Raw genomic sequence first — 26,344 nt, forward strand, 5'->3', positions numbered from 1 at the left:
ATGCAGAGAGAATATCTGTCTTGTGGGGACAGGATAACAGGGCATATGGAAAACCCTAACCCAGAGGCTGGAAGTTTCATTAAATATCTACGCTACCCAGACATAATTCTCCAGCCAAAACTCTTGGGGCCCAATGTGATTCAACAATGATTTCTTAATTTCATTTCAGAAAGGTAATACTGCATACCATTCTCAGTGGGATCTGACTAGCACCTTGTAATTAAGCGGAGTGATGTTTCTGCAATAAAATGTATGAATATTCACACTAAATGGAATAAATTAATATTACAAATAGCCACAGGTTAGTTCAGGTACGGTTTTGCTGTCAGATTAGTTTTCTATAAACTCAGAGAGGAAAACTCTCAGATTTCACAGCTTTATTGGTTTTAGGATTGCAGATCAGGGATCATGGGTCTATCGTGTGTGCTCAGATATCCTGAAGGAAGACTCAGTGAATTAAAAAGAAAAGAAAACATCATAAACAAGCACCTATGTGGTCATTAGATCCCAGCTATTGTGGCAGGGCTTGGGAAGAGCAAGTGGGAGCCTGTGAAAGTCGTTTTATAAAAGCAGCTTTTAGTCTTATGTAAATGGAATGTTCTAGTATTATTGTAGCTTCCAAGTTCAAATCTTGCCAGTGTGCTGCTTCTGGCTCCTGATGGAGTTCACAGACCACACGCTTGTCAGTGTCGTCAGTGTCCTAGCTGGGGTCAGGCGTGACCACAGGATTTCTGCTGGCGGCAGTGCTGCTAAGGTGGCAGGTGGTGACGTGGTACGGAAAGGACGCCAGACCAGGGTCGGGGACAAGTGTAGGTGCCAGACCTGCCGTATTTTGTCCTTGGGCAGTTATGTCTCTCACCCTCTCTGGGACTTTGTTTCTTTAAAACAAAACTTTGTGTGTTCTGGCCACTTCTCAGAGACTTTGGAGAATCAAAATGAGGTAATGTATATAAAAGAGCTTTGCAAACTAGAACATTGCCCATGGTTGTGAAGTGTTATGATTCTTTGAATGTGCCTGATCCTAACAATAGTTTTCTGCTCCCAAGGCATGATCCTAATTGCTGGGTTCCAATCGGGGCTCCTTTACTCGCTTATTAGGTGTGTGTGTGACTTTGGGCAAGTGGCTTAACCTCTCAGTGCCTCAATTTCCACACCTGCAAAATGGGAATAATAATTATACTTCTCTCACAGAGTTGTGGGAGGATCACTGAGGTAATTGGGAGGCAGGCGGTGAACCCTCGAGACATCAGCTCTGTGACCCCAGGCTTGATCCGAGTCCAGGGGCACTGGGAACAGGGTCTTAAATCTTTCCCTCTATTGTGTGGCGAAATTACTGCGGCCATTCCCTGAATAACACATGAAGGGCTTCAGGCACCTAAGGGAGAAAAGACCTTGAAAGGACTGAGTTAAGAGCCACTTACTAGTTACTGAGGGAGTCACTCGGGGCTAATCGGCCTCTCCCTGTGAGTAGTAAATACTAAGAAGTAAGTACAGCAATACCTTTTGTTTACTAGGAAAAGTGTTTCTCCCTGTGGAAAGAGTACCGCATGTATTCATTTTTGTATGCCTTTTCCATTTTTTCATAAAATTTTACTTGGTAGGAATCATAGCAGTCATCCAATCACATTATCTGTGACATGAACAGAACATCATTAGCGTTTTCTCTTGTGATTCCACAGTCATTTCATGCATTCTGTTATATTTGCAAAGATATACTGTGGACCTGGTGCTGTTCCAAGAGTTGGGATTACAGCAATGAACAAAGAACTTACTGTGTGGAGTTTATATTCTAGTGGGAGAAAATGGAGAACAAATCAATAAATGTATGTCACACTCCACAAACTAAGAACAGAAGAAAACTACCTCAATAGCCATATTATAAAAGTCAAATACGAAAAGCCCCTACTCCATGGTGAACATTGTACTCAATGGTGAAAGACTGAAAGCTTTTGCCCTAAATCAGGAACAAGGCAAGGATGTCTGCTTTCACCACTTCTATTCTGCATAGTACTGTAAGTTCTAGCCAGTATAATTAGGCAAGAAAAATAAATAAAAGGCATCCGAATTGGAAAGGAATAAGTAAAGTTATCTCTCTTTGCAGATGATATAACCTTATGTGTAGAAATCCCTAAAGATTCCACAAAAAGCCTGTTAGAATTAATAAATGAATTCAGCAAAATAGCAGGATCCAAAGTCAACAGAAAAATTAGTTACATTTCTATGTACTAACAATGACAGTTGGAAAAGGAAATTATGGAAGCAGTTCCATTTATGATATAATTATAAAGAATAAATGCTTAGGAATTAACCTAACCAAGGAGGTAAAAGACTTAATGAAAACTATAAGACATTGCTGAAAGAAATTAAAGAAGACATCAATAAATGGAAACACATCAATGTTCATGGATTAGGAGAATAATAACAATATTATTCAGTCTTGTTAAGATGTTAATACCACCCAAAATGATCTACAGATTCAATACAATTCCTACAAAAACTCCAAATATATATTTTTTTTTTTGCAGAAATAGAAAACCCATCCTAAAATTCAAATGTAATCTCAAGGTCCCCAAATAGCCAAATGATACGGAAAAACAAGAATAAAGCTGGAAGACTCACATTTCCTGATTTCAAAACTCACTACAAAGCTACAGTAATCAAACCAGTGTGGTGATGGCATAAAGACAGACGTATAGATCAATGGAATAAAATAGGGAGCTCACAAAAAACCTTCCATATATGCTCAAATAATTTTTGACACCGGTGCTAAGACCATTCAATTGTGGAAGGAGAGTCTTTTCAACAAATAGTGCTGGGAAAACTGGATATCTACATGCAAAAGAATGAAGTTGGATCTTTATCTAAAACCATATACAAAAATTAACTCAAAATGGACCAAAGACCTACATGTAAGACCTGAAGCTGTAAAACTATTAGAAGAAAACACAGGGCAAAATCTTCACGGTATTGGATTTGGCTGTGATTTCTTGGATATGACACAAAAGGGACAGGCAACAAAAGAATAAAATAGACAAATTGGACTTCATGAAAATTAAAAAATTTTGTGCATAAAAAGATAATATTAGCACAGTAAAAAGGCAATCTGCCACATGAGAGAAAATATTTGTAAATCATATATCTGGTAAGGGATTAATATCCAGAATATAAGGGAAACTCCTAAAACTCAAAAATAAATAAAGCAATTAAAAAATAGGCAAAGGACTTGAATAAACGTTTCTCCAAAGAAGATGTACAAAGGATGAGTAAGCACATGAAAAGATGCTCAGCATCACTAATCATTAGGGAAATGCAAATCAGAACCACAAGGAGATACCATTTCACATCTATTACAATGGCTACTATCAATAAACAGAAATGACAAGTGTTGGCGAGGATGTGGAGAAATTGGAACACTTGTCTACTGTTGGTGAAAACGGAAAAAATGGTGCGGCCTCTGTGGAAAACAGTACGGTAATTCCTCAAAAAATTAAACAAAGAGCTAGCAATTCCACTTCTGGGTCTATACCCCGAAGAATTGAAGGCAGGGTTTTGAAGAGATGTTGTACACCCTTGTTCACAGCAGTGTTATTCACAACATCTAAAAGATGGCTACAATCCAGTGCGTCTATGGATGGATGAATGAAGGAGGAATTTGTGGTTTATACACACAATAGAATATTATTCAGTCTTAAGAAGGAGGGAAATGCTGACATAAGGGACCATGTGGGTGGACCCTGAGGACGTCTTATTAAGTGCTAAGCTAGTCACAAGGGACAAATACTGCATGATTATATTTGCATGGGCCACTTACAGTAGTCAGAGTGACAGACAGTGGAATGTCGGTTACCACAGGCTGAGGGGATAGAGAGGAAGGGGGAGTTACTGTTTAATGGGTATAGAGTGTTCATTTTACAACATGAAAAGAATTATGGAGCTAGATGGTGGTGATGTACAGCTTTATGAATGAATCTATTTAACACCACTGTACTGTACACTTAAAAATGGTTACAGTGGTAAATTTTATGTTATGTGTGTTTTACCACAATAAACAATGAAAAGAACAAATATGAGACTCATATTAGACGTAGTAAAAAACATAGTTGTAAAACGTTGCCTTTCCCAGAGGCAGTGACGATTTCAGCTCCCAAGTACGGGCTCCTGAGACAAGACTCTAACTGAACCTGTGTCAGGACGAAGTGTTAGCGCGTAGCTGAACGTAGGCATTTGCTCTTGCTCAACAGTCGCCACGTCTTCCTGTCACTTAGCGTAGAGTGCGAGGCCGCCCGCACTGTGTTGTCCTAGTCCGTGGACACAGAGACTGTAGCGTGGACCGTGTACATTGTTATGTGATCGTGGAAGCATTGATACACATGGTCTGACCCACAAAGCCATTCCCGCTGCTGGGTGTTTTGCACACTTCTGTTGTTTTGCTACGATCAACCCCACTGCAAACACGTCTTCATTGATCTGGCTGTTGCTGTATTTTGAGTCAGTTAAAATTCCAAGGGTTTTAAGCTTGGGAGGGACGTAACTGGATTTGCTCTGTGGAAACATGGCTGGAGGGAGAGTCAGGAGGCTGCTATGAGGCATCCATGAAGGCAATGGGGAGGGGGAGGCGGAGATGGGAGGGAGAGATGGTCAGGGAGTGCGGCCAGAAGGACAGGACTTGTGGGCAGAACAAAGCCCCTGGAGTGGCAGCTGGGTGGCCACTGGAGAGCGTGATGGGAATGTCAGTGCCAGGGGTCACAGTGGCTGGATCCAGACTCTGGTAAGGGAATGACTGAGTGGGGGGTGAGGGAGTGGGACAGAGAGAGAGAGGCCATCTCCTTCAAGATCTGCTGGGAGTGAAGTGACAGGGACGAAGGTAATGTGTGTGGGGGAGGGAGCTTGTTGGTTTTGTTTTTATGTTAAGAAAGGTTTGCATGTGGTTAAAATGCTGAGGAGGGCAAAGTTGAAGACTGAAGGGAGGTCCGGGGTCCTTGACATTGCAGTGTCTCCAAGGAGACAGGAGTGTGGATTCCAAGAGCATATGCACAATTTATCCTGGGTGAGAAGCTTTGTTTTCATGAATGAATGAATGAATTTATTAATTCTTCCATCCCTTTTATTTTCAACAAATATTTATTGAAAGCCTGGTATGTGTCCAGCCCTATACTGAAAATCCATTGACAAGCAAAGCAGCAATGATTTTATTCTCAGAGGTGTTACCGTCTAGGGGAGAAGCACACATTATTGTAGATTCACACAGGTCGGTGTGCATTTACAAACCCAGGTGAGCGGGATGCTCTGGAGAAGAAGGGATGCTTCTGTCAGAGCTTAGAAATCAGAACCCTGAACTGGTTTGCAGAGCAGGTCCTTTGAACTGAGATCTGGAGAAGGACGAGGGGAACAGCAGGCTGGAACAGCCGATGGAACAGCATGTGCAAAGGCCCAGTGATGGGGAGAATGTGTGAATTCAAGAGGCTGAGAGGGGCTCACTCAGTGTGTGGCCCAGAGAGATGTGCCCAGTGATGCCGCAGAGATTAGCACGTGCAGACCACCCAGGGCCCTTGCTGCTTGTCCTGAGGGCAATGAAAATTGTCGCTCTTTTGCATGAAGGGGTTACAATGAGCACCCAGCAGAAAGTAGAGCCAAAGCCACGTCTTTGCAGGACGACGCTTGAGATGGGATTGAGACCTGGGTCAGTTGATGACAGAGATTCCACAATCACCCTGTTGTTGGGAATTCTTGGATCAATAGTGCCCAGAGCCTGTACAGGATGGTTCCAGGCTTTTGGAGAAGCCAGTGGTACCTAGTCAATTTGCTATTTACTGCCAACTACTGGGACCCCAGAGACAGAGAAGCTGGAACCAGTGGTGGGGCTAGTGCTGGGGCTCGCCCTAAGACTTCATGGTGCTTCTGGAGCTTACAGGGTAAAAAGTAATTCTGTGTTGTCAAGTCCCAGGTTAACTGACTTGCTCGACTGGATACAGTTACTTTAGAAATTACACATAAAAATCGTTCTTAAAAGGGCCATATAAGACAACAGCCTAGGAGAGAGAAAGCTTTAAAACTGCTCGGTGAGACTATCTCTGCAACCTCCTCCCCTCACCCCACACACAATATTCTCTCTCTCTCTCTTTCTCTTTCTCTGTCTCCATTCAATCTCTCTCTCCCCCCTCTCTATCTCTATCCCTGTCTCTATCTCTGTCTCTGTCACACATACCTTTCAGATCCACCTGCTTGCTTTGTAGTAGCAGAGATAACTCATTTTTCTACAAAGTTGGGATTTTCATTGGTTTCCACATTCATGTCTAATGTTGCTGCACATCTGTTTCCTTCCTGAAAAGCTTTCCTATGTTATCCGATACTCACTATGACACGTCTGAGCTAAGTCTGAGAAAGGGATGTATGTAAGTCTGAAGCCTGTATACAGTCAAATAGCCAAATACTAGTACGTAGTAAAAATAATATTAACAATATGGGGAACACACTGGCTAAAAGCTCAGGCACCTTGAGTCTGACCACCCTGGTCTGAACCCTGGCTGTGTCACACCCCACGGGCCACCTCAGCTTTGGCTGTTTCAGCTGCCGCAGCAGGGCTGAAAACAGCGTATCTTTCCGACAGTTGTGAGAATCCCATGAGATGACGTGTGAAATGCACTAAGTACAACAACCACCCGTATGAAATCTCATTACTTGTCAGCAGTTCTTAGGATTGTTATAACTAATAATCACGTTACTGAGAGGCGATGGTTGGGTGAGGCCCAGGGTCAGAGCCCAGAGGGTAACAGAAAAAGCGATATAGCTTTTATTCTCCCAGACTCAGCCCAGCCGCAGTCTGGGCCCTGCCCTCATTCTTTCTCCTCTGCCATAGGGTCTGGGAGGCCAGGCCCCTGCTTGGGACAGAAGAATGGTTTGCTTGCAGATTCCCCTCTGGAATCCCCAACCTGGTTCCCTGGGTGCTGGGGATGATGAGAGGAAGCCAAAAGTGGGACCTGAACACTGAAAAGCTTAACTCAGCCCTGGGACGAAGGAGTTAACTGGGGTTCGGCTTTAGAGGCCTGCTGTAGGTTGGTGCAAAAGTAATTGTGGGTTTTGCAATTCTTTTAAACCTTTTAAACCACAATTACTTTTGCACCAACCTCATACATTGGTGGGGGGAGCAGAAGAGTTATTTATTCTTCGGCTTTGGGTTAAGGTCATGGGGTGTCAGGGGACGATGGGCCTGGGGGCAGACTCATTGTGGAATGAGGTGCTCTGGCATCTGATCTAAGTTTATCAATCAGAACCAAAAATGAAATGCTTTCGGAATAAACTTATGAAACAAACCTTTGCCTTTTGGCAGAGGAAGTCAGCACAACCAAACCTGCAGACAGCAGAAGACGTTTGTGTATATTAATCTTATTTTCAATGGGTCTTGAATGCTAATTCCAAAATTTGATTGCTCGTGTTTAATCAATTTATCAATATTTATCAAAAGTCCAATTTTTGCTCAATACTCACATTCTGATGGGATAGAAAAAAATATTAGATATGGTTCTTTGATCTCCTAGCAGCATTCACGCTGGCTGATTACTCCCTCCTGACATTCCTTGTGTGTTTGAAATCATCAGAAACCTACCTTTTATTGACTGGCTGAGTTTACCTGGGCCAGTATGGAGGGACATATCATTACCGTCCCCAGTTCTTGGGAGAATGGAGAGAGGGCAGGGATGGTGTGAGACTTTGTTTTTTTTTGTTTGTTTTTTTTTAGCAATAATAATGTACATTATTGAAGATTATATACCTGGCAAATAAAAATATGAGACTGGGAAGGTTTCTGTTTATCTTCCAGATCCATAGTCGGCTCTTCTCACCCCCGAAAGATCACGCTGCCTGGGAAAGAAATGAAAGTCTTTCGCTTGCAGGTAAAGAATTGGGCCCTGAACGGGTTATCCCCATTCAAGCTTTTATTTACGTTCTCTCCTTTACTTTTATTAATAATGAAACGGGCTTTGGAGCCGAGTGTGCCCCAACCATGAGAGATAGCTCAGTGGCTCGACAAGTTTTGAAGCTGATTTGAATTTCTAAACACACAGGCGGTTAGGCTGGCAGTCTCTGAAAAAGCTAACAATGCAAAGGAAATATCATTTGCCTCAGGTAGCGAGCGCCTTGGGAACCCAAGATAAGGGTGGCAGGCTGCTGTGTGTTCCCGGTTAGGGCAGTCGGGGGCGGGGTCTACCAGGAATGAGGAACCGGCCAAACATGGCATCTTCCCAGGATGGGGCCGGTGCAATTTACGTCTCGGCCTGGTGTCTGTGCATCCATACATCATGTGTATGAAGCTGCCGTTCACAGCCACTAACCTGTAAAAGACACGAGGTGAGATGTTTACAGTTCATAACTTATGAAGTTTGTTAACATAGTGTGGAAACAAGCTCTTCTCCTTTTCATGAGAGAAATGATATGAATTTAGGTCAAAATTTCTGATGGTACTTATTCTGCTGGTAATAAGTTTCCTGGGTTGATAGAATATACTTAGAGACTCTAGCAAAACTAAATTTTAAAAGAATGTTTTCATGTAGCAAGTTTTATTTTTTAATCTTCAGTTTAATTTTAATTTGTAAATGTGGCAGAGGAATCGGTGTATATAAGTACGTATATATGTATGTATGTGATTATACACATTTATAGTTTCCTTTTCATTACCCTGTACCACCTGCTTATATCAAAGCCATCAGGGACCTGAATTCCTTTCCATAACTGACACAGTCAACTAAAGACAAAAATAGCATCTGAAAGAAACTTTCATAGTCAATCCTTTCTGGAGCCTCAAAGATGGTTTATAGCTTATGCTTTAACACTTTCGCTGCGACGTTCATCTATAGTCAAATGATATTTCCATGCCACTGAGTGCAGTGTTCGACTTTACCCCACGAACTCAGTGTTCCAGAAAGGAAAGTTAGGAAAGCAGATGTACATTTTTCTGTATTTTTGTGTTTTTTCAAGAATGACTAACAATAGGAAATTTTTATACTTTCAAGTAATCATTTATTTTAATAAAGTATAGCACCTTAACTGTATTTACTTAACATATAAATACTGTAATTATTTTCTGTGGATTTTTAACACATTTTGGAGAACAAACTTGGAATCAATTAATGCAGTGAAAGTTAATAGTGGCTGATGTTTAGTTTGGATCCTTTAAACACTTAGCCCAGAAATTGCCTGTGGTAAGAATGTGAATCCACTGACAGACGCGTCTGGTGGCATGAATGACTGGCCCACGAAGCACGTCTGTCCACCTGCACCCCAGGAAGTTTGGGGACGTTGAGAAGAAAGGCATGTTTTCCTCAGAACACTCAGAGGGGACTCTGAGAACAGTTTGCCCTGGGTGACCTAGATGCGGACTCCTTGGTTCTCTTCTTGGGAGAACTAGCTCTGCTCAAAGTGGCCCTAATTGGGTACTTACGCAGTAAGTGCACCCCTGCTCACAGCTCACTTAGCAGTTTAATGACTTGGAATCCAAGTTCATGCCAGCTCGAGGCCAGAGGTTAATGGTCAGGGCCGCAGGGCCTGTGCCCGACCAACCTGTGTGAGGAGGGAGACACATACCTGCTGGCCCCTTTCTCCCTCCCCCCTGTAGCTCTCTGTCTGTCTGACTCTCTCTCTTTCTTGTTTCTCTTTTTTCTAAATCTATATTTCCCAAGTTCTGGTTATGGAAGAACATTTTAGAGCAGGGGTGTCCAAACTTTTTTCAACGTTTTTTACCAAGGTCCATATGCGGTAAAATACTCAAACAGCCGGGCCACTCACTCGCGGTGAACCTCTTCAGGTTCCGTCCTCATTCAGTCATCTCAGGGCAGGCGGCAAGGTCAGGTATCAGAACATGGCTCAGAGGATCCGGCCTGGTGGGTGCCTGGCTAGTGGGGCGATTGTCCCAGAAGAAGGCGTCCGTGGGCCTGGGCCAGGCAGATGTCCCCAAGGCATAAGTCTGCCCTGGGAATCTCCAGTTTGGGAGGGGCCATAGCTGTCATTTTGTTGGTTTCTTCCTGGTGCCTGATGTCTGAAAGCCCCCCTTCTCGTTGCCACGCAGGAGTGGGGCGGCCTCTTCAGGGACGGCTGACCACATGGTAAGTCCCAAGGACGGGACACACCCTTTGAAGGTGGCTCCTGACGCGCTCACACAGCGGGAACTGTTAGAAAGCTCTGAGAGCATGTTGAGCCGGAGTAAAGTAACCTTATTTATTTATTTCTAGTCTGTATTGAGTAGGCAGTGAGGACCCATGAAATGTTTTTTAGTTGCTGGAATATGTGATCTGATCCATGTTCCTTGTGGTCCAAGCAGGGGAGATGGTAGATTTAGACTAGGGCAGGGGCGGGGGGCGGGGGGGGCTAGAACCCTTGCAGCACTGGGAAATGACTAAATTACAGGCAGTTGGAATAGATGTTAAAGATGTTTGGCGTGAAAAAGGTGAAGGGATTACAAGGTACAAACTAGTCATGACAAAATAGTCCCGGGACGTAAAGTAGAGCACAGGGAATACAGTCAATAATGTTGTAATAACCATGTGTGGTGCTGGGTGGGGGATCACTTTGTAAGTTACATAAATGCCTAACTATTGTGCTATACACCTGAAACTAATATAATATTGAATGTCAACTGTAACTGAAAAATAATAAGAAAAAAGAAGGTGTTTCTGGGAGATTAGAGCTAGCGTTAACAAGGTAGGGGGGTTCAGGACCCAGGATGCTTCTGAGGTGAAGGGGTGGTGCTGCTGAGAGGATCCTGAATTTGGGGAGCTTGGACTCTGTGTGAGAGACCACCTCACCCAGTGGGCCGTTTGCTGCTGAGCTCTGGAGACGGGTCGGGGTTATAGGCTTTCTGCGCTCACCTCTGACAGGTGGGTGATATGAGAAGCCAGGAGAACAGCTGCGATTAGTGCCGAAGAGGATATGCGAGTTGGGAAGAGAGCGGGGCTACAGGACCTAAGTAGCCTACGTGCACGGTAGGAAACAGGACGCCGTCCTGGGGACCACAGACCTGGCATCTGCGTTTGTTTTACGAGTTGTATTTAGTGCCAGTGTTGGCTTTGCCCCTAATTTGGGCAAGTGTTTCCATTTCCTCAGGTCTCGTTTCACTCTTAGACAATGGTGGTTATGGCTGCTCTAAAATTCAGTGGCCTGGGTGCAGCTTCTGTTGCAGAAGCTACACCAGTGGGGCGTTTGGTCCAAACAGGGTTCAGAGTGCTCACACAGGAAATCTGAAGTGAAATCGTCTCTGGATTTCCACTTGGCTTCCTTCTTTTGCACAATGCAACTATTCACTGCCTTATTCCAGGACTTAGAAGGGCGGGGAAGCGATTGCTTATGGTAAAATTGTCCTCTTGGCAAGACCTGTGAAATCGGTTGGCCTGTGTAACATGTCGGTTTACTGTGATTAATAGGATCTGATCACTAAGGGAGAAAAAAGTGTAGGGAGGGTGACTGTTTCTGCCCAAACTCACATCTGTTTTCCCAATCAGTGAACGGTAGGAAGTCGCTTTCAAATTTCCATCCTGCATGTTATAAAAAGATTCCATTTACTCTTGTCCCATCGCTGAGTTACCTGCCTGCAGGTGAGACTACTCGAGCTAAGGATTTAGCAACGCGGAGGAGAGTCAGGTGCCTGGTTAAGCCATTTCTGGGGAAATCAGTTATGGGAAATGCATGTAAGGGGAATTGATGAAGATCACTTGGAATTTTTAATTACTAAGTCACTTGGCAACGGAAGGAAGGTGGGGCAGCATGGAATTGGCCCCCTCCTAATCCATTAAGCCCGACCTTTACAACTGGCAGTTTTTAAAGAGTAGGTCCTTGATTGATGAGTGGGATGAGGTAATTATATTTCACTTACGACTTCAGAATAATTGTTCCTTTATTCCAGCTTTTACAAGAGCAGTGATTTGCTACCTGGATAACCATAGTTTAAGTTTCATTAATTTCCAGTCAAACCGTTAGTGCCTCAATAAAACACACGCCCTGACCGTGCTTCCAGGACGATTATCCCATTATCCCTTAAAACCCACTCAGACCCTGATGTGAGTTGTATTTCTTTTCTCTTCCGGAAGAAGTCTGTCATGCAGGGTGTCAGGCGGGTCTCTTCTGGGGTCTCTAGTCCAGCTCCCCACATAAGAACCCAGGATATGGTGAGGCCAAAAAGGAACACCCACGAAGCCATAGATAGGGAGTCATACCATTATAGTTTCTCTGGCAGCTGGGTTGGAGACACAGGAAGCAGGAGCCACACGATCCGCAACCTGCCATCCACTTGTCTCTGCCAACCCACCTCACTTGCTAACTGCAATTCGCAATCCACACTCTGCCACACCTTGCTAGCTCAGCCACGGCAGTTATATCAGTGGCCAATGGCTAACCGGTAACAGCCAATGGCCAACTAGTCACAGCTGATGGCCATCTACTACCTGAGCCAGCACCTTTCCATGTGAGGCCGAGAGCCTGGAAACTGCTCTCTGTCTCCACAAAGTCATTTGTAATTGTAGTTTCTCTATGAACAAGGTATGGAAGAGACAGTACATTTACCTGTTTGTACTTGGTTTTCACTTGGGCCCCCGTTGGTGACGTTGAAGCATGTGGATCCTTTGTTACACAGCGTCCGTTTTGATCACATTGCGCGCCGTCTGCCTCCTACTCAAAGACAACCCCCCCGCCCCAATGTGGAAAATGTATGTATCGAACAGTGTATAAGAGTATCTTTAATCAATGCAACTTCTCTGGTCAAATATCACATCAGAGGTCAGAGGGCAAAGTCTAAGCTCCCTGGCGTCTGGTGCCATTCCCATCTGACTCTACACTTGCCAGTGGAGTCTTCAGGGAGCTGCTTCTGTATCTTTCTGTTGTGACAGTCCTTCCCATTGTCACACGCCTTCCCCGATGCAACCTGCCCCACCTCTGGTGCTTCAGGATTGTTCCACAGTCATGGCCCTTCCAGCATTGCCCTTCCAGCATAGGCTCCCAGAGCAGGGACCTTGTCTCACTCATCCCTGTGTCCCCAAGGTCAGAGACTGGCGCATAGAAAGTATGCACTAGATTGACCAGCATTGTTAGTACAGAGGAGCCGGTTCTGCATTCGGGGTTCTCACAGGCCCTTCCCAGGAAAGCCCCAGAGCAGGCGGGGAACTGGGTCATGTGACAGCATTCGAGAGCCTGTCAGGGCAGCTCTGCCTTCAGGGTTTTCCAGGATTCTTGCAAGCGCTTCCTGCCCTATACTCAGCTGCTTGTGGTGAGCAGCAGGCTTTCACCCGTGGTTCATGTGGAGTCTGCTCGGTGCTTGCCCTGCCCAGCGCCCAACCTGCTGTGCCAGCGGGGAGCAGGGGAAGCAGCCTGACTACTCTGCTCACCAGAGAAGGACGACCCTCGTTCCTGCCTTCTGGCATGTTTGGGTCTGTTGTGCCTACTTGTATAGGGCAATACTGGAAAGAAAAAAGACCGAGTGGCCTTTGTCACAGGGCGGTAGTCCCTGCTCGCTCTCTAATGAATGACCATTAATTCCAAGTCCCTCCAGAATCCTATTTAGTGCAGAATTCCAGGTCTTTGGCATCAGCTTTGCTGGAATCACCCAGAAACAGGGCAATAAGCAACTGTCCCCACCGTACAAGTTTCTGCCTCTAGCTTCGTCTTTGCCCATCACCTGGCACATAATCTAATTTTTAAAATAATGGGGAAAATAATGAGCAGAGAGCTCAGCTGAAGTTTTCCCAGTCTGTGTAGCTTTGTATCCTCAAGAAATGCATCCAGCCAGGTTGAACTGCTTCCTCTCAGAGCCACGAAAGCTCAGTCACTGCCTCCTGTGTACTGAGGGACAAAGGGACCTCATTCCACTCTGAGGAAATCAGACGCCGGCGTGGACCTGAGGGCCACTGGGTCTCATTATCAGGAAGGTGGGGCGCCTCCCGGCTCCTGCTGGAGGATGTGATTGGCTTGTTTGAGGAAGTCCATGGGCTGGCAGGGAACGCGGATAAGTAGGAGCCACTTGTGGTCCCCACGAGAGCAAGGTCATGTGGCTAGGGGGATGTAATCTGTGGGACCAGAGTTGGAAGGGGTGTTTGTGGTTTGGCCAGAGGAAGCCCTGCAGATGTCAAGGCAGCACACACTTTGGGATTCTAATCTACACGAGGACCTGGCATGGAGAGAGCAGGCGGAATGAGACGTGCTGACACCTGCGGGTCAGCGCCCTGTTGGGGCCGGGAGGACAGAGGGGGACCTTGGCCTGAGCTCAGAGAGTGTGGTGAGAACCAGGTGTGGACACCACATGGGCATGAGGGTGGCAGTGTCAGGGACATGCAGCTCGAGAACACAGTGTCCTGAGATGCAGGATGTGCATCTTGGTGCCAGGGAATGCGGGTGGGGCCACATGTAGAGAGAGGTGTGACTGGGTCTCACACAGGATGGGTCCTGCCCAGATCACCTGAGGTCCCAGCATCAGGTGCAGGAATCAGGTACATGTCAGGAACTCACTCCCCAGCTAGGCAGAAAGCCGAGTTCTACACAAGGTGGACAGGAGGACCAATGAGACCCCGCCATCTCTCAAAGCTCAGAATCGCGGACCCGTCTGAGGTATGGCACTGCCCTCCATTTGGTTGGCCAAGCTGGAAACCTAGGGGTCTTTCAGCTGCTCCAACTGTGCCATGTCTAATCCATGACCACGTCCCGCTGATTTACCTCCTAGCCATCTCTGGGGCCCACCCTTTCTTCTCCATCCCTGCTGCTATGTTGGCCTGGACTATTACAATCGTCTCTGCTTTCCCTGTCTGCTCTCCAGCCTCAGCCAGAAGGAGAAGCGTAGGCCATGCCACCCCCTACTGAAAACCCTTCTGTGCCTTTCAGTTGCTGTGAGAGGGAAGACCCTTCTCACTGTGGTCTGAACGGCCTGGGGCATTGGTTTCTGAGCTCTCGCTACCTCCCTCTGCCTCTCCGCTCCACACCTGCTGTCCAGGTGCCTCCTGCTCTGGGAACCCCGTACAAGCTGATCCCTTTGCTTGGGCTGTGCCGCCAGCCTGTTCCCTTCCCCCTAAGCAATCTTGAGTCACCCAATAGGCCCTCACCCATGTGTCCTGGGAAAGCATCCCTGATCTCAAGACCAATCCACCTCCGGCAGCTGGGTCCACCTTCTCCGTTGTTGTACTTGTCACCGTCATGTCACATTTTCCCCCCTTTGATGAATATCTGCTACCCCGTCAGATCATACGCTGCACAGAAGCTTGCACTGTGCTTGCCAGCCCTGTACCGGGCCTTAGTGGTCCATACACACCGCTGGGGAAATGACCGGGCTGGGGAGAGAAAGGAGCTGTCACTGCTGGAGCCTGGATAGCCGTGGGGACAGGGAGATCGGCACATCTCCATGACATCAAAAGGACTTCCCGATGACGCACTGAGAGACGTGGTGTGTATCTCCCTTTCTGCTCTCTCTCCTACTGCTCTGAATTGATCCGACCTCCCTTCTAACCTCGGTCTTTCAGTCTCCTTCCTCTGACATCGTCACCCTCTCTCCCGGTGTCACCTGGCCCCAGAGCCACTAGTCCCAGCCTGGGAACACGTCTGATTTGGGATTATACATTATTATTGGTGTGATTTTAGGCTGCTTTAAAGATATGCATTGGTTTCGACGTCCTTATTAATTGTGAGTTGTGTGTCAAGAGCCCCATAAGAGAAAAATAACACAGATAATTGTTGAAAGTCACACACTCCTTGTGTATTCCTGGGGAAGGGCGAGTAGAAGACGCCTTCCCAAATGCCTGTGGGCCCTGCTGTGCAGAGCGCTGCTCATTTTGGTGAAATATTGTTAATTAGGCATGGAGAGGATAGGCTTGGTTAAGAGCGAAAGTGGTATTTTTTTTTTAAATAGCTTTTGCACCCAGCTGGCCATCTAAAGAAGATATTTTGTAGAAGAGTGTATAAACAAAAGCAGCCCAAATTGAAAGTGACACATGGAATTAAATGTGTGTTTGAAGCTTATTGTGTTATGTAATGTAATGATCATCTCAGTGTCCAGTTTCCCAGCACAAAAGGTGTGCTGGTCTGGCCGCTGTGGTATAACTGAACTGGAGGGGACGAGGACCCCGGGCAAAGCCAGTCCCCAACAGAGCCAAACGGCAACCTCATCGCCTCCTTTACATCTTGGTAAAAACACCAGTGTTGGCCTTAAGCTCATTCTTGTAAAGCAGCTTCGTCTGAGCGAAGTATCCCCTAAGCTTGCTTTCTGAGGTCTCTTTCTCTCCCTCTGGGTGTGGTGGCATGCTGACAGCATGGCCTTAGCTCAGTGGTGAGATGCAGTAGACAAGAAGGCCCGTGTCTGGTGGAGAGAGAGCACACAGCGACCATGAGAGGGCCAAGAAGGAAAAGTAGGGCCAGTGCCCCTTTCCAGATTCCAAAGGAGGGCAAAGACGTCCTGTGTCCTGGTGAAAACCAAGTTCCAGCAGAGACAGGTGAGAGCTGGCTTCTCTTTCAAATGTGCCACTGTTCTTTAAAGGGCCTTGGCTCATGTCACATGGCTCATGTCACATGCCTCCCTGGGGCACCTGAGGAGACCTTGTGTTTATAAAACCTTCCGAAACATTCTCCCCTTAGGCTGGCATTTGACAAGGCCACTGTCTGACCTCCACGCTAAGGAGAAAGTTCCTGAATTGGATTTAAGAACTTTTTCTGTGAAGTTTCTGTTTTTCACAAACTACCTTGACCACAGAGGGCAGAGTTCCCTTAAAGCAATGTGTGTTATTTTTAAATGGAACTCTTTCTTAACATGGACTCTTATGGGAAACCAATTTGTGGACCAGGTAAAACCAGAGGTGCTCTGGCAGAACAGGGCGCCCAGGAGGACCCCCACCCCCGGAGTTGCAGGAGTCCAGGTGTGTCCGGGGAGTGATTTGAAAACCCCTCCACAGGACTGAGTGGAACCAGAGCGCAGCCCATTTGAATAAAAATGGATCGCTTTCTCACAGAATTCATCTGCAGCCCCGTGGAACGGGCAGGTGATCGCCGTGGGCAGTCCACGGCCACCCAGAGCCGTCCCGGCCTCCTCTTGACCTGCACTCAAGTTCCTGACTCTCGCTTACTTTAGGGGGTCTCATGACTTAGGATTTTAGGGCCTTCGCTCTGAGCCAATGCTGCAGGATCTCAGGAGCGGAGGGCCGGTTCCCACGGCCCAGTGGAGGGAGAAGTGGTGGAAATGCATCCCGAGTTTTAACCGGAAGTTGGGAGGAAGCAAGAGTGTGGAAGGAAGGAGTGTGCTTTTACTTTTCCCTTCCACTGGCATTAATGGCTCCACTTGAATGACCTTCCGCTCGTGGCACACCGGCCCTGGCCAGACTCCAGCTACTTACTCAACCCCAAACACGGCTTTCTCCATCGCCTTGCGTGTGCTTAAGTTTGATTTGTTCTTTTGATGGTACTTCGGAGACAACCTGTGAGGGGATTCAACACTGGGGTGGGGGGTTGGCCAAGCCCGGCCCCCGGACAGTTTGATGACAGGCAGTGCTGGGGGTCAGGGACTTCTCTTCCAGAAAGCTGCACTCCTGATGAGGTTGGGAACGTGGGTTCTGAGCGTCCACTGCCCTGGGCATCAATTAAAATTTGGATCCAAGGAGAATGTCCATACTCTTGGACGCAAGGTCTGAGTCAGTATTCTGGGATGAAACTGGGAAGCTTTGGCAGATCCCAGCTCTTCCACTGTTCATTCTTCGGCACTGGGTACCTTCATTGACGTCTGTGAGACTCAGTTCTTCCATCTGTAAAGGGGGCATAACACCTATCTTGCATTGTTGTTCTGAGAAGTAGCTATAATAGATAGAAAACACTAATCCTACCCATTTAAAAATTTGTATTTGATTGTGGTAAGAATGCTCAATATGGGACCTACCCCCTTAACGGACTTTCAAGTGTACCACACACTCTCGTTCTCTGTGGGCACAGTGTTGGACAGCAGGTCTCTAGAGCTTCTTCATCTTATTTAACTGAAGCTTTGTGCCCGTGGCTTAGTAAGTTCTCCCCCCCCCCTGCAGCCCCTGCTCGTCACCATTCCAGTCTTTGAGTCAATGGCTTTCACCATTCTATTGGTTGGTGCAAAAGTAATTGCGGTTTACAAGGTTAAAAAAATTGCAAAAATCGCAGTTACTTTTGCACCAACCTAATAGATACCTCACGTGAGTGCCATCGTGCGGTGCTGGTCTTTGTGACTTGGTGAATTTCACTCAGCAAGGCATCCTCAAGGTGCATCCCTGGTGTCGCATGTTGTGGGATTTCCTTCTTTTTCGGGCTAAACGGTCTTCCATTGTATATGTAAACCACCTCTTCTCTATCCGTTCTTCTGTTCATGTACATTTAGGGCGTTTCCACATCTTGGCTACTGTGACTAATGCCACAGAGAACATGGGGGTGCAGACATCTCCTCAAGATCCTGATTTCAGTGCTTAGATAAACACCCAGAAGAGGGATTGCTGGGTCACTTGGTGGTTCTATTTGTAATTTTTGAGGAATCTCCACACTGCTTTTCATGGACCATTTTACATTCTTACCAACAGTGTGCAAGCGTTCCAATTTCTCCACACCTCTGCCCGCTCCAGTTTTTTGATAAGAGCCATCCTAACAGATGTGAGAGGATAGCTCATTGCGGTTTTGGTGTGCATTTTACTACTGACTAGTGACTGTTCCTAATCGTTGATTTTTAAATCAGCATTGCATGATATCAACCCCCCACCCGAAAATACAAGTGCTTACAGTTTATATTCTTTTCTGAAACACCCTGCTTGAGCTGCATGCTAGGGGAAGGAGAAAGAGGTGAGGGGGGGGGAGCATGCAGACTGGAGGGCCACCTGTCAGATGACATGTGGTTCACTCCAGGTCTGCCAGACCGGGAAGCTAGGCTGCTCTCCCCTCATTATCGACACACAGTTGGTCACCGTGCTGGGCCCATCCCCTGCCTGCCTTCTTCTCTGCCCTGAGCTTTGTGCCGGACAAGCGGCACTCTCCCCACAGCTGACTGCGGAGCGGACAACCTTCCTGGCCATGAGCCCTGCGATGGCCGACTTTGCCTGTGCTTGGCCACCCACGGATGGATTAGACCTGTGATTCTAAGTACTTCAGCAGGTGGCTGGTGACCTCCTTGCTCTGTGCTGTGTGATCTCAGGCAGACACCGCTGTACCTTCTCTGAGGACTCTCCTGGCCCTGGAATGTTCCACGTCCTCTTCTACAACATTACAACATGTCTTGCCTATCAGCAAAATCCCCACCTCCTGAGTCCCTGAGAAGTTAGCGGAGGGATGTTGGAAAATGCCGGTGGAGCCTGGACACCACACCCGCGCTAGCAGGGCTGCGTCAAGTGTCTGGCGGTGGCAGGGGACGCATCAGGCTGGTGGCAGCAGACACCAGAGTCACACCAGGCTCCACAATGATCCAGAAGTGCTGTTTTGTTGGTGGACCCAGAGGGGGCTAAGGTGTGAACAACAGTAATGAGAACCAGGTATCTACCACCATGATGACACCCCAAAGCACACTACCCCCAAGACTCAGAGAGTCAGAGAACAACACACATCTGTCTTCTTAGCTCTCGAGACTGCAGTTGGCGATTTTGGCTGCTGGGCTGGTCTCGTCTGGGCCTGCTCATGTGTTTGGGGTCGGCAGGCTGTCAGCTGGCGTGATGGTCCACTCGAGCAGGCCAGCCTGGGAATGCTGTCGGGGTGCAGGCAGGGGGCAAGAGCAGAAAACGGGAGTACAGACTTGTCTTCAAGCCCAGGCAAGTCAAACAGCAGAACTCAGAATCTGGAGGCAGAAAAATCGACCCACCTGTTGATAGAAGGAGCCGCAAAGCCCATTGAAAAGGGTGGTGTGGGGGGCGTGGAGAATCAGGTCTGCGGCTGTCCCCTGCCGGCCACTCCACACCTGCAGTTTGCTGGGCGTGGACGTGGGTTTGTGCAGTTTTCACAACCGTTCCATGAGGAAGGTTCAGTTATTCCCATTTGATAGGTAAAAATATGGAGAGTCTGAAAAGTCCAGTAACGTAAAGGGTTGGTGAATTGCTCATCCCTAAGATTCAGGTCACAGTTTCTGCCCCACGTTCTGCTGTGGGGTGAATGCACTGGGCATGTTACGTGCTTGGGCACCTGTGCCTGGCACACAGTGCGTGCCCAGTGGATCTGGCCGTCCACCGGCAGAGCCTGAACTCACTGACCACAGGTGTCACATGCATCACCACAGCCCCAGGGCCTGGCGCAATGTCCAGAACCCAATGAATAGCTGTTCAGTGGATGCGAGACAACATAAGGGGCCTTGGAAAGGCAGCACCTAAAGCTCATACACATCTACTCTGAGTCCAGTTAGTCATTTGACTGAGGGATCTCGGGGTTTGGAGTCTGGGAGACGTGGCGTCTCTTTAAGGTCACTCTTGCAGATTCCAATGTCATCGCTTTCACATGAATTTTGCCAGTTTATCTGACTTGAGGTTCTGCTCCCTGGGGCCACTGTGTTCCAGTTATGCTGGGGCACCCAGGGCTACACAAGCGAGGACCGCGTCAGTTCCCCCCTGATGCCTGCGTCATCTGCTCTGGCCGCTTCTGCGGTGGCTTCGTCCTTGACCTGCGGAGGAGGCTGCCCTGCGGTTCCGTTGTGACAGTTTCATCGTCTCCATGCTTCTGTTTATGCATGTGCTCCTTGGGCCCCAGGATTTACGTGTACGCCATTGATTTGGGTCATTCTCTGTTCCAGTCCCCGCCACCAAGGAAGTTCAGAGATCCCAAAGGCCTGGAAGACAGAGGCTGGGGAAATCAGAGTGGTGGCTCCTCTTTCACTGAGCACGTGCTATGTGCCAGGAACGGTGAACTGGACAACGACGGAACCAGCCGTCCTGAAATTTGTATTCTAGAGATTCAGGATGAGCAAAAATCAAGTGAACAGACAAATAAGCAAAATTACTGCAACAGGGAGATGAGAGAGAGAAACATGAGGGCCCCTGTTGCAGATGAGGCAGGTTTAAAGGGAACTTGCCGTACCAGGAGCCAGGTGGGGTGTTTCAGGCAGAGGATACAGGATGTGCAAAGGAAGAGCCTGGCATGTGCCAGGAGCTAAAAGGAAAACCAGTGTGGCTCCTTCGTGCTGAGGAAGGGGGAGGTGGTTGGAGAGGTGGAGGGGTGATGCATCAGGCAGCGTCTGGAGGGCTGTGCTAATGGGTTTTCTGTATAACATGGAAGCAACCAACGGGTTTGAAAGGAGGAAGCTACGGGACCCGCTTTGCTTCATGAGAAGACCATTGCCTGCAGGGGCGACTCGACGGTTGGGAGACGTGAAGCCTGTATCATTTGGGCAACTTTGTTTATGAAACAGAATAGAAAAGCTCAGGATCCTGCTGGGGACCTGGAAGAGGGGTCCGGAGCTTCCGCAGCCTCTGCTTCACACTGCCCCCCCCCCTTGATGGTATGAATGATGGGGCACAGGAGTGAACGCAGGGAGAGGCAAGTTCACGGCCAGCAGCAGCTGTCGGAAGGGAAGAGAGTGGTGACTAGGGCCTCAGAGAACTGGCTGCACTCAGATATGTGTGGAAACAGAGTCCAAAGGTTTGCTCAAGGATCGGAGGTGGGTGGCAAGGGAACGGAGGCATGAGTGTGACATCCCACGGAGCGTCTTCACTAATCCTCTCGATCCGTTTAGAAGTAAAGAAATGGACACGTGGAGGTTTAGTGCCCACGTCTCAGGACCACTTGGCATCAGGTTTGAACCCTGGCTGGGCTGCCCTGAAGCAGCTGCCTTTTGCCCAGTGTCACCAGGTGCTTGTGTGGCTGCAGAGCCAGGGGTCACTCACAGGGACTGCTGACTAGCCTGGCACTCACAGGCCTGTGAGATGGGCTTGAGGACAGGCTCTGTCCTTCCTCCTTCTCTTCTTCGTCCCCATCCGTGTCCTTCCTCCCACTGCTGACACCATCCCCGAACCCCAGGCCCCCTGCTGCTGTCCCAAACACTGCCTGTGCCATCTCCTCCCAGGCAGTCACCTCTCCCTCCTCCTTTGCCTCCCATCACCAACCGCACGAGCCCACTGACAGGGTGACCGCCTGCGCCTTTGTAACTCAGCACACGGCAGGCTCTGCAGATGACATTCTCCGTCACCAAGGCCAGCCGTAGGTGGGCTAGGTGATTTACGCTCTCTCACCTGTTTTCTTGGGATTAAATGATAGCCCCTGCGTTATAGGTCCTCGAGAGGATTAAACAAGGTCACGTGGGCACCGTGCCTCATGCGTAGGGCACACATAAATGGTTGCTATTTTTGTTATCTATATTTTAAGAGCAAAGAAAGATGAACACTGTCATATAGTTCATGTAAACGAAAACTGAGGACTATTTGCAAGTTAAAAGAGAAGTTGGTGAATGCAAAAGGCAGGCTCTCTAGCAATGAGGTTCCCAGACAGTCTTTGGGGTCTGAGATGCCCTCCCCCCACACCTCTCCTTGCAGCTGGCGTTCACCAAACCACACGGAGCCTGGCCCCGGACAGAGCTTTGCAGGGTTGGCGGCTCCGTCTGCACTGAATACGAAGTATGTGGCTTTTCTGACGGGGAAGGATGTCATCTCCACATGGAATAAACACAGGCCATGCAGCGTCCTAACACGTATCCATCCGTTTGTCTCCAAATGGCTTCGCGTGTCTGTGAGCATCAGTTTTTCTGATAAGTTGAACTCACATTTTTAATATGTGGAATTCAGAATTACTTGGAGAACTTTCCCCATCTCAAGCCGTGGTATAAAGAATACATCCCTCAGATGCCTACAGCTGCCGGGCAGCTGGAAGCTGCGTCTCCTGCACTCACTTTTAACACCTGCCATTTGTCTCCGCACAGGCTTTCCTCGATAATTGAGATGTGCTGTGCACGAAGCAGGGGTCTTATCCTAGGGTGCTGAGGATGGTCTCTGGCCAGATGTTTCCCCTCATTAGAGTGTGTGCATCACACATTGCTCATCAGAGATCATTGCTGGAGGGCTCTGCCTCTCGCTCTGTTCGATAGGATAAGCTGGGCTGCTCGTTCTCTCAGCAAAAGGACGGAATTAGCATTTGAGAAGCTGTCATCATAAGTTGTCACTGTCCACAATTAATGCAGGAAGAGGTCAGTGATGGCAAATTAATGCTGCAGACACCCGCCGTCATTATTCATGAGCAGTTAGGGCCCTAAATGCCACATCTGAAGGCTGCCTCTGCCTTCCAATCCCTGGAGGATGTCACTGTATGGAACACAGGCTTGTGTCTGGAATCTTAATCTCCGCATTGGCAGTGTCACAGGCATCCTGTGTAGACCCCAGCTCTTCACACAAGGGCCATTCCGAAGTCTCTTCAGAGACCGGAGTGAGCCATAGGGTAGAGCAAACAGCAAACGATGAGTACTGCCACCTGTGCAGTTGGGGGACCCACGGAAGCAGCCCGGTGTCTGGAAGAGACAGGACTGTCACATTCTAGCCCTTCCATAACATAATGAACTGGGCTCGCAAGTTGCGCTCCCGCCTGTGAGGAAAGTGCAGAGTGGGTGGCGGGTCCTAGGGAAGCCTGCTGTTGGAGAAGCTTCAGAGACAATGAAGGACAGCGAAGTGATGCTCTGTGGCCACGGAGACACTCAACTCAGGAGGGCTGACTGCTAAGTATTCAGAACTGTCACTCGGTAAAGTCAGCCCCAAATTATTTATTATTGAACTGTTCTCAGTGCTGAGAGGTATGAGCCCATGACACTCACCTTGGATACTGATCTCTAGTAAGATAAGCACCCTGCCCATTGGCTCAGTGTCATGGCTTGTACCCACTGACAGTCGAAACTCAGAGGGCTGACTGTGCTGGGATTCTCTACAAACAAGAAACCCATGAAATGGTGACTAACATAGCATCCAATCCTTTCCTTCCTTCCTTCCTTCCTTCCTTCCTTCCTTCCTTCCTTCCTTCCTTCCTTCCTTCCTTCCTTCCTTCCCTCCTTTCCTTCCATTTATTCACCTAACCTTTCATCCATTCACCCACCTACCCACCTGCCCACCCACCTGTCTATCTATTGAACATCTAATGGGTGCCAACTTTGAGAAAGGCCCTGAAAATACACACGTAAATAAGACACAGACCTTGACATTTTGAATTCACCACAACAGATGGACATTTGTAGACCCCAAGAAAGTGACCAATAAGAAAACCAAGTCGCAAGACAGAGGAGTGACCCAACCAGGTTGAGTGAGAAGCCAGGCCTCCGAGCTGCCAGTTGAAGGAGTTTGCACACCACGCTGAGAAGCACATCTTCGTGATAACAAGACACGTACGCTTTTTGGATTGGGTATAATTCCATGTGGTTTTCCAAGAGACGTCTGCTAATTTTGATAAGGAGAACAAGCTAGGCTCTTATTCATAGAAAACTGGCCCAGCATATTCAGAAATAAGTCAGATATATTCACATTACCATGAAAACGTACTCTGCCAAGCAGCTGGGATCTGGGTTTTCTTTGTGCTGGGAGCCAAGAGCCATGACAATGCATGGCCTTAGCACAGCCAACCCCTCCTTACCTGGACCTGCCCAAGCCAGACATGAGCTGTAAGTGATCTAATAGTTTCTCTAACAGTGTATCTCCCTCTACCCCAGGCGGCCCCTTCTGCGTTTAAACCTCCAAACGACCAAACCTCTGGAGGTTCAGTCTGGCCTCAGGACTGGAGGCACGAAGCCCATAGAGACCAGGAGGAGAGTTGCTTTCTGCCAGTTTCCCTGTAGGTGTCACTTCCAGTCATCAGATGCTATCGTTGCTTTTTACCCACGTGGACCACGACCAGGTTCTCCTAAGCATCCATGAGGCATGATAAATCGGAACCGTTCCTTAGAAATGAAAATAACCAGTTTACCCCCATCATAAAAAAAATCACTTCGCTTCCAGGGCCCACCTGGCTTCACTGAGCTTCATTTCGGTTTAGCAGGCTGACTTTTGTTAGGGCAGCTGAGGTAGGTGCAGATGGAAATGTCCTTGCAGACAGTGAGACAAGAGTCACAAGTGTTGACAACCCCAAGGACAGTTACGCTTTCACTTGGAAATCAAGGTTATGTGCTCCTAGTGAAGTGGCTTGAAAGTTAACCCGCGTCTTTGATTGCCAGCACCCGTCTACCCAGGAAGCCTGCAGTCGGGGCGCTGATATCGCTCGGTTTATTGATCCCTGGGACTCAGTGTCTCTTCTCAAGGCACCTCTGAGCACTTTGAACAGAGCAGCACAACGTTCAAGGACCAATCATTATTTCTCCCTATGGATCCATTTTACGGTGACATCAAGATCCAGTAATCCTTTCTTTAGTCGGAAGAACACATCTAAAGCCAGTGTAGAATTTTATTGTCATGGCGATGAGCCTCTCACATGGTAAGCAGGGCGGGAGGCTCATCAGTGCCAGAGCTGATCTGAACATCCACTCCCCAAGCTTATTCGAAGCTGCTGCAGTCAGCAGTTCAGCCGGCCAGGTGACCTCTTGTCATCTCTGCTCACCAGAACACCTGTGGGCTCTGGGGACACGTGGTCTCTGTAGGACAGCAGAAGTGCAGGACGGGCCTGGGCGAACGGGGGTGGACAGTGAGCTGGAGGTAACGGCCCACTTTCCACGATCACCTGGCTTTAGTTCAGAGGAGAGTGGGTTATTTTGCAGGAAAAGAAAGGGGTCTGAGGGCTTCTTCGCACGTTTTGAGAAGGAATCCAGCATTCCGTGGAAAGTCTCCCACCTCAAATCCATTGGCTGAAGGAACTTAAGGTTGCAATAAAAATACTGGTGAACAGTGTAAAGAAAAGAAGCGAGTGAATTTCAGTCCCGCAGTTAACTTCGACGTTGCCCCCTCGCTCCTTCATTTTGGGTCTGTGATGCCTTTAGAGAAAGTAAGGAACTGTCCCAACCAGTCAGCCGTCACAAACAGCACACGTGTCGTCTTTATCGGGCGCTGCTTCCCCACACTTCCATCCTCTGAATTTCTCTTCTTTCTCAGGGTACGTGGGAACCAATCAGATAGGAGCCAGGTGGCAGAGGGCATACCCCCTGAAACAACATGCTTTTCTGGGTCAAGTTTTCTGAAAGATGTCCCACTGGTCACCAGTGAAGCAGGATGCTAAATACGATTGCATTTTATAAAAATGTCGCTTGGTCAAGTCAGTTTGGGAAACACTGGGTTACTGAGATGAGCCTTTCCTTTGCTGGGGGCCCTTCGAGCCTGCCACATGCCAATGGGCATAGTTGGGCCATTTCTGCAGCCTGCATGACCTTCGCATGACCGGCGTCCCACAGGAGAAGCATCACGTGGACATACACTAGGAAGTGATGCTCTGGGGACATTTACTGAATGGCTATTCCAGAAGGCCGGGCCCC

General features: G+C 48.0%; 1 protein-coding gene across 3 annotated transcripts in view; it reads left to right on the forward strand.

Moving 5' to 3' along the window:
- Positions 1-26,344, forward strand: part of LG07H10orf90 (linkage group 07 C10orf90 homolog) — a 190,261-nt gene that overhangs the window by 15,745 nt on the left and 148,172 nt on the right. For 2 of the 3 annotated variants that reach the window (XM_019728236.2, XM_019728237.2), the window contains exon 2: positions 7,817-7,889. The exons of the other annotated variant lie outside the window; for it this stretch is intronic. In XM_019728236.2, coding sequence (XP_019583795.2) covers positions 7,817-7,889 — 73 coding nt within the window. The remainder of the gene's footprint in view (positions 1-7,816; positions 7,890-26,344) is intronic. 3 annotated transcript variants of the gene reach the window in all.

Source organism: Rhinolophus sinicus, linkage group LG07 (genome assembly GCF_036562045.2).
Source record: "Rhinolophus sinicus isolate RSC01 linkage group LG07, ASM3656204v1, whole genome shotgun sequence".
In the NCBI taxonomy this organism is placed as follows: Eukaryota; Metazoa; Chordata; class Mammalia; order Chiroptera; family Rhinolophidae; genus Rhinolophus; species Rhinolophus sinicus.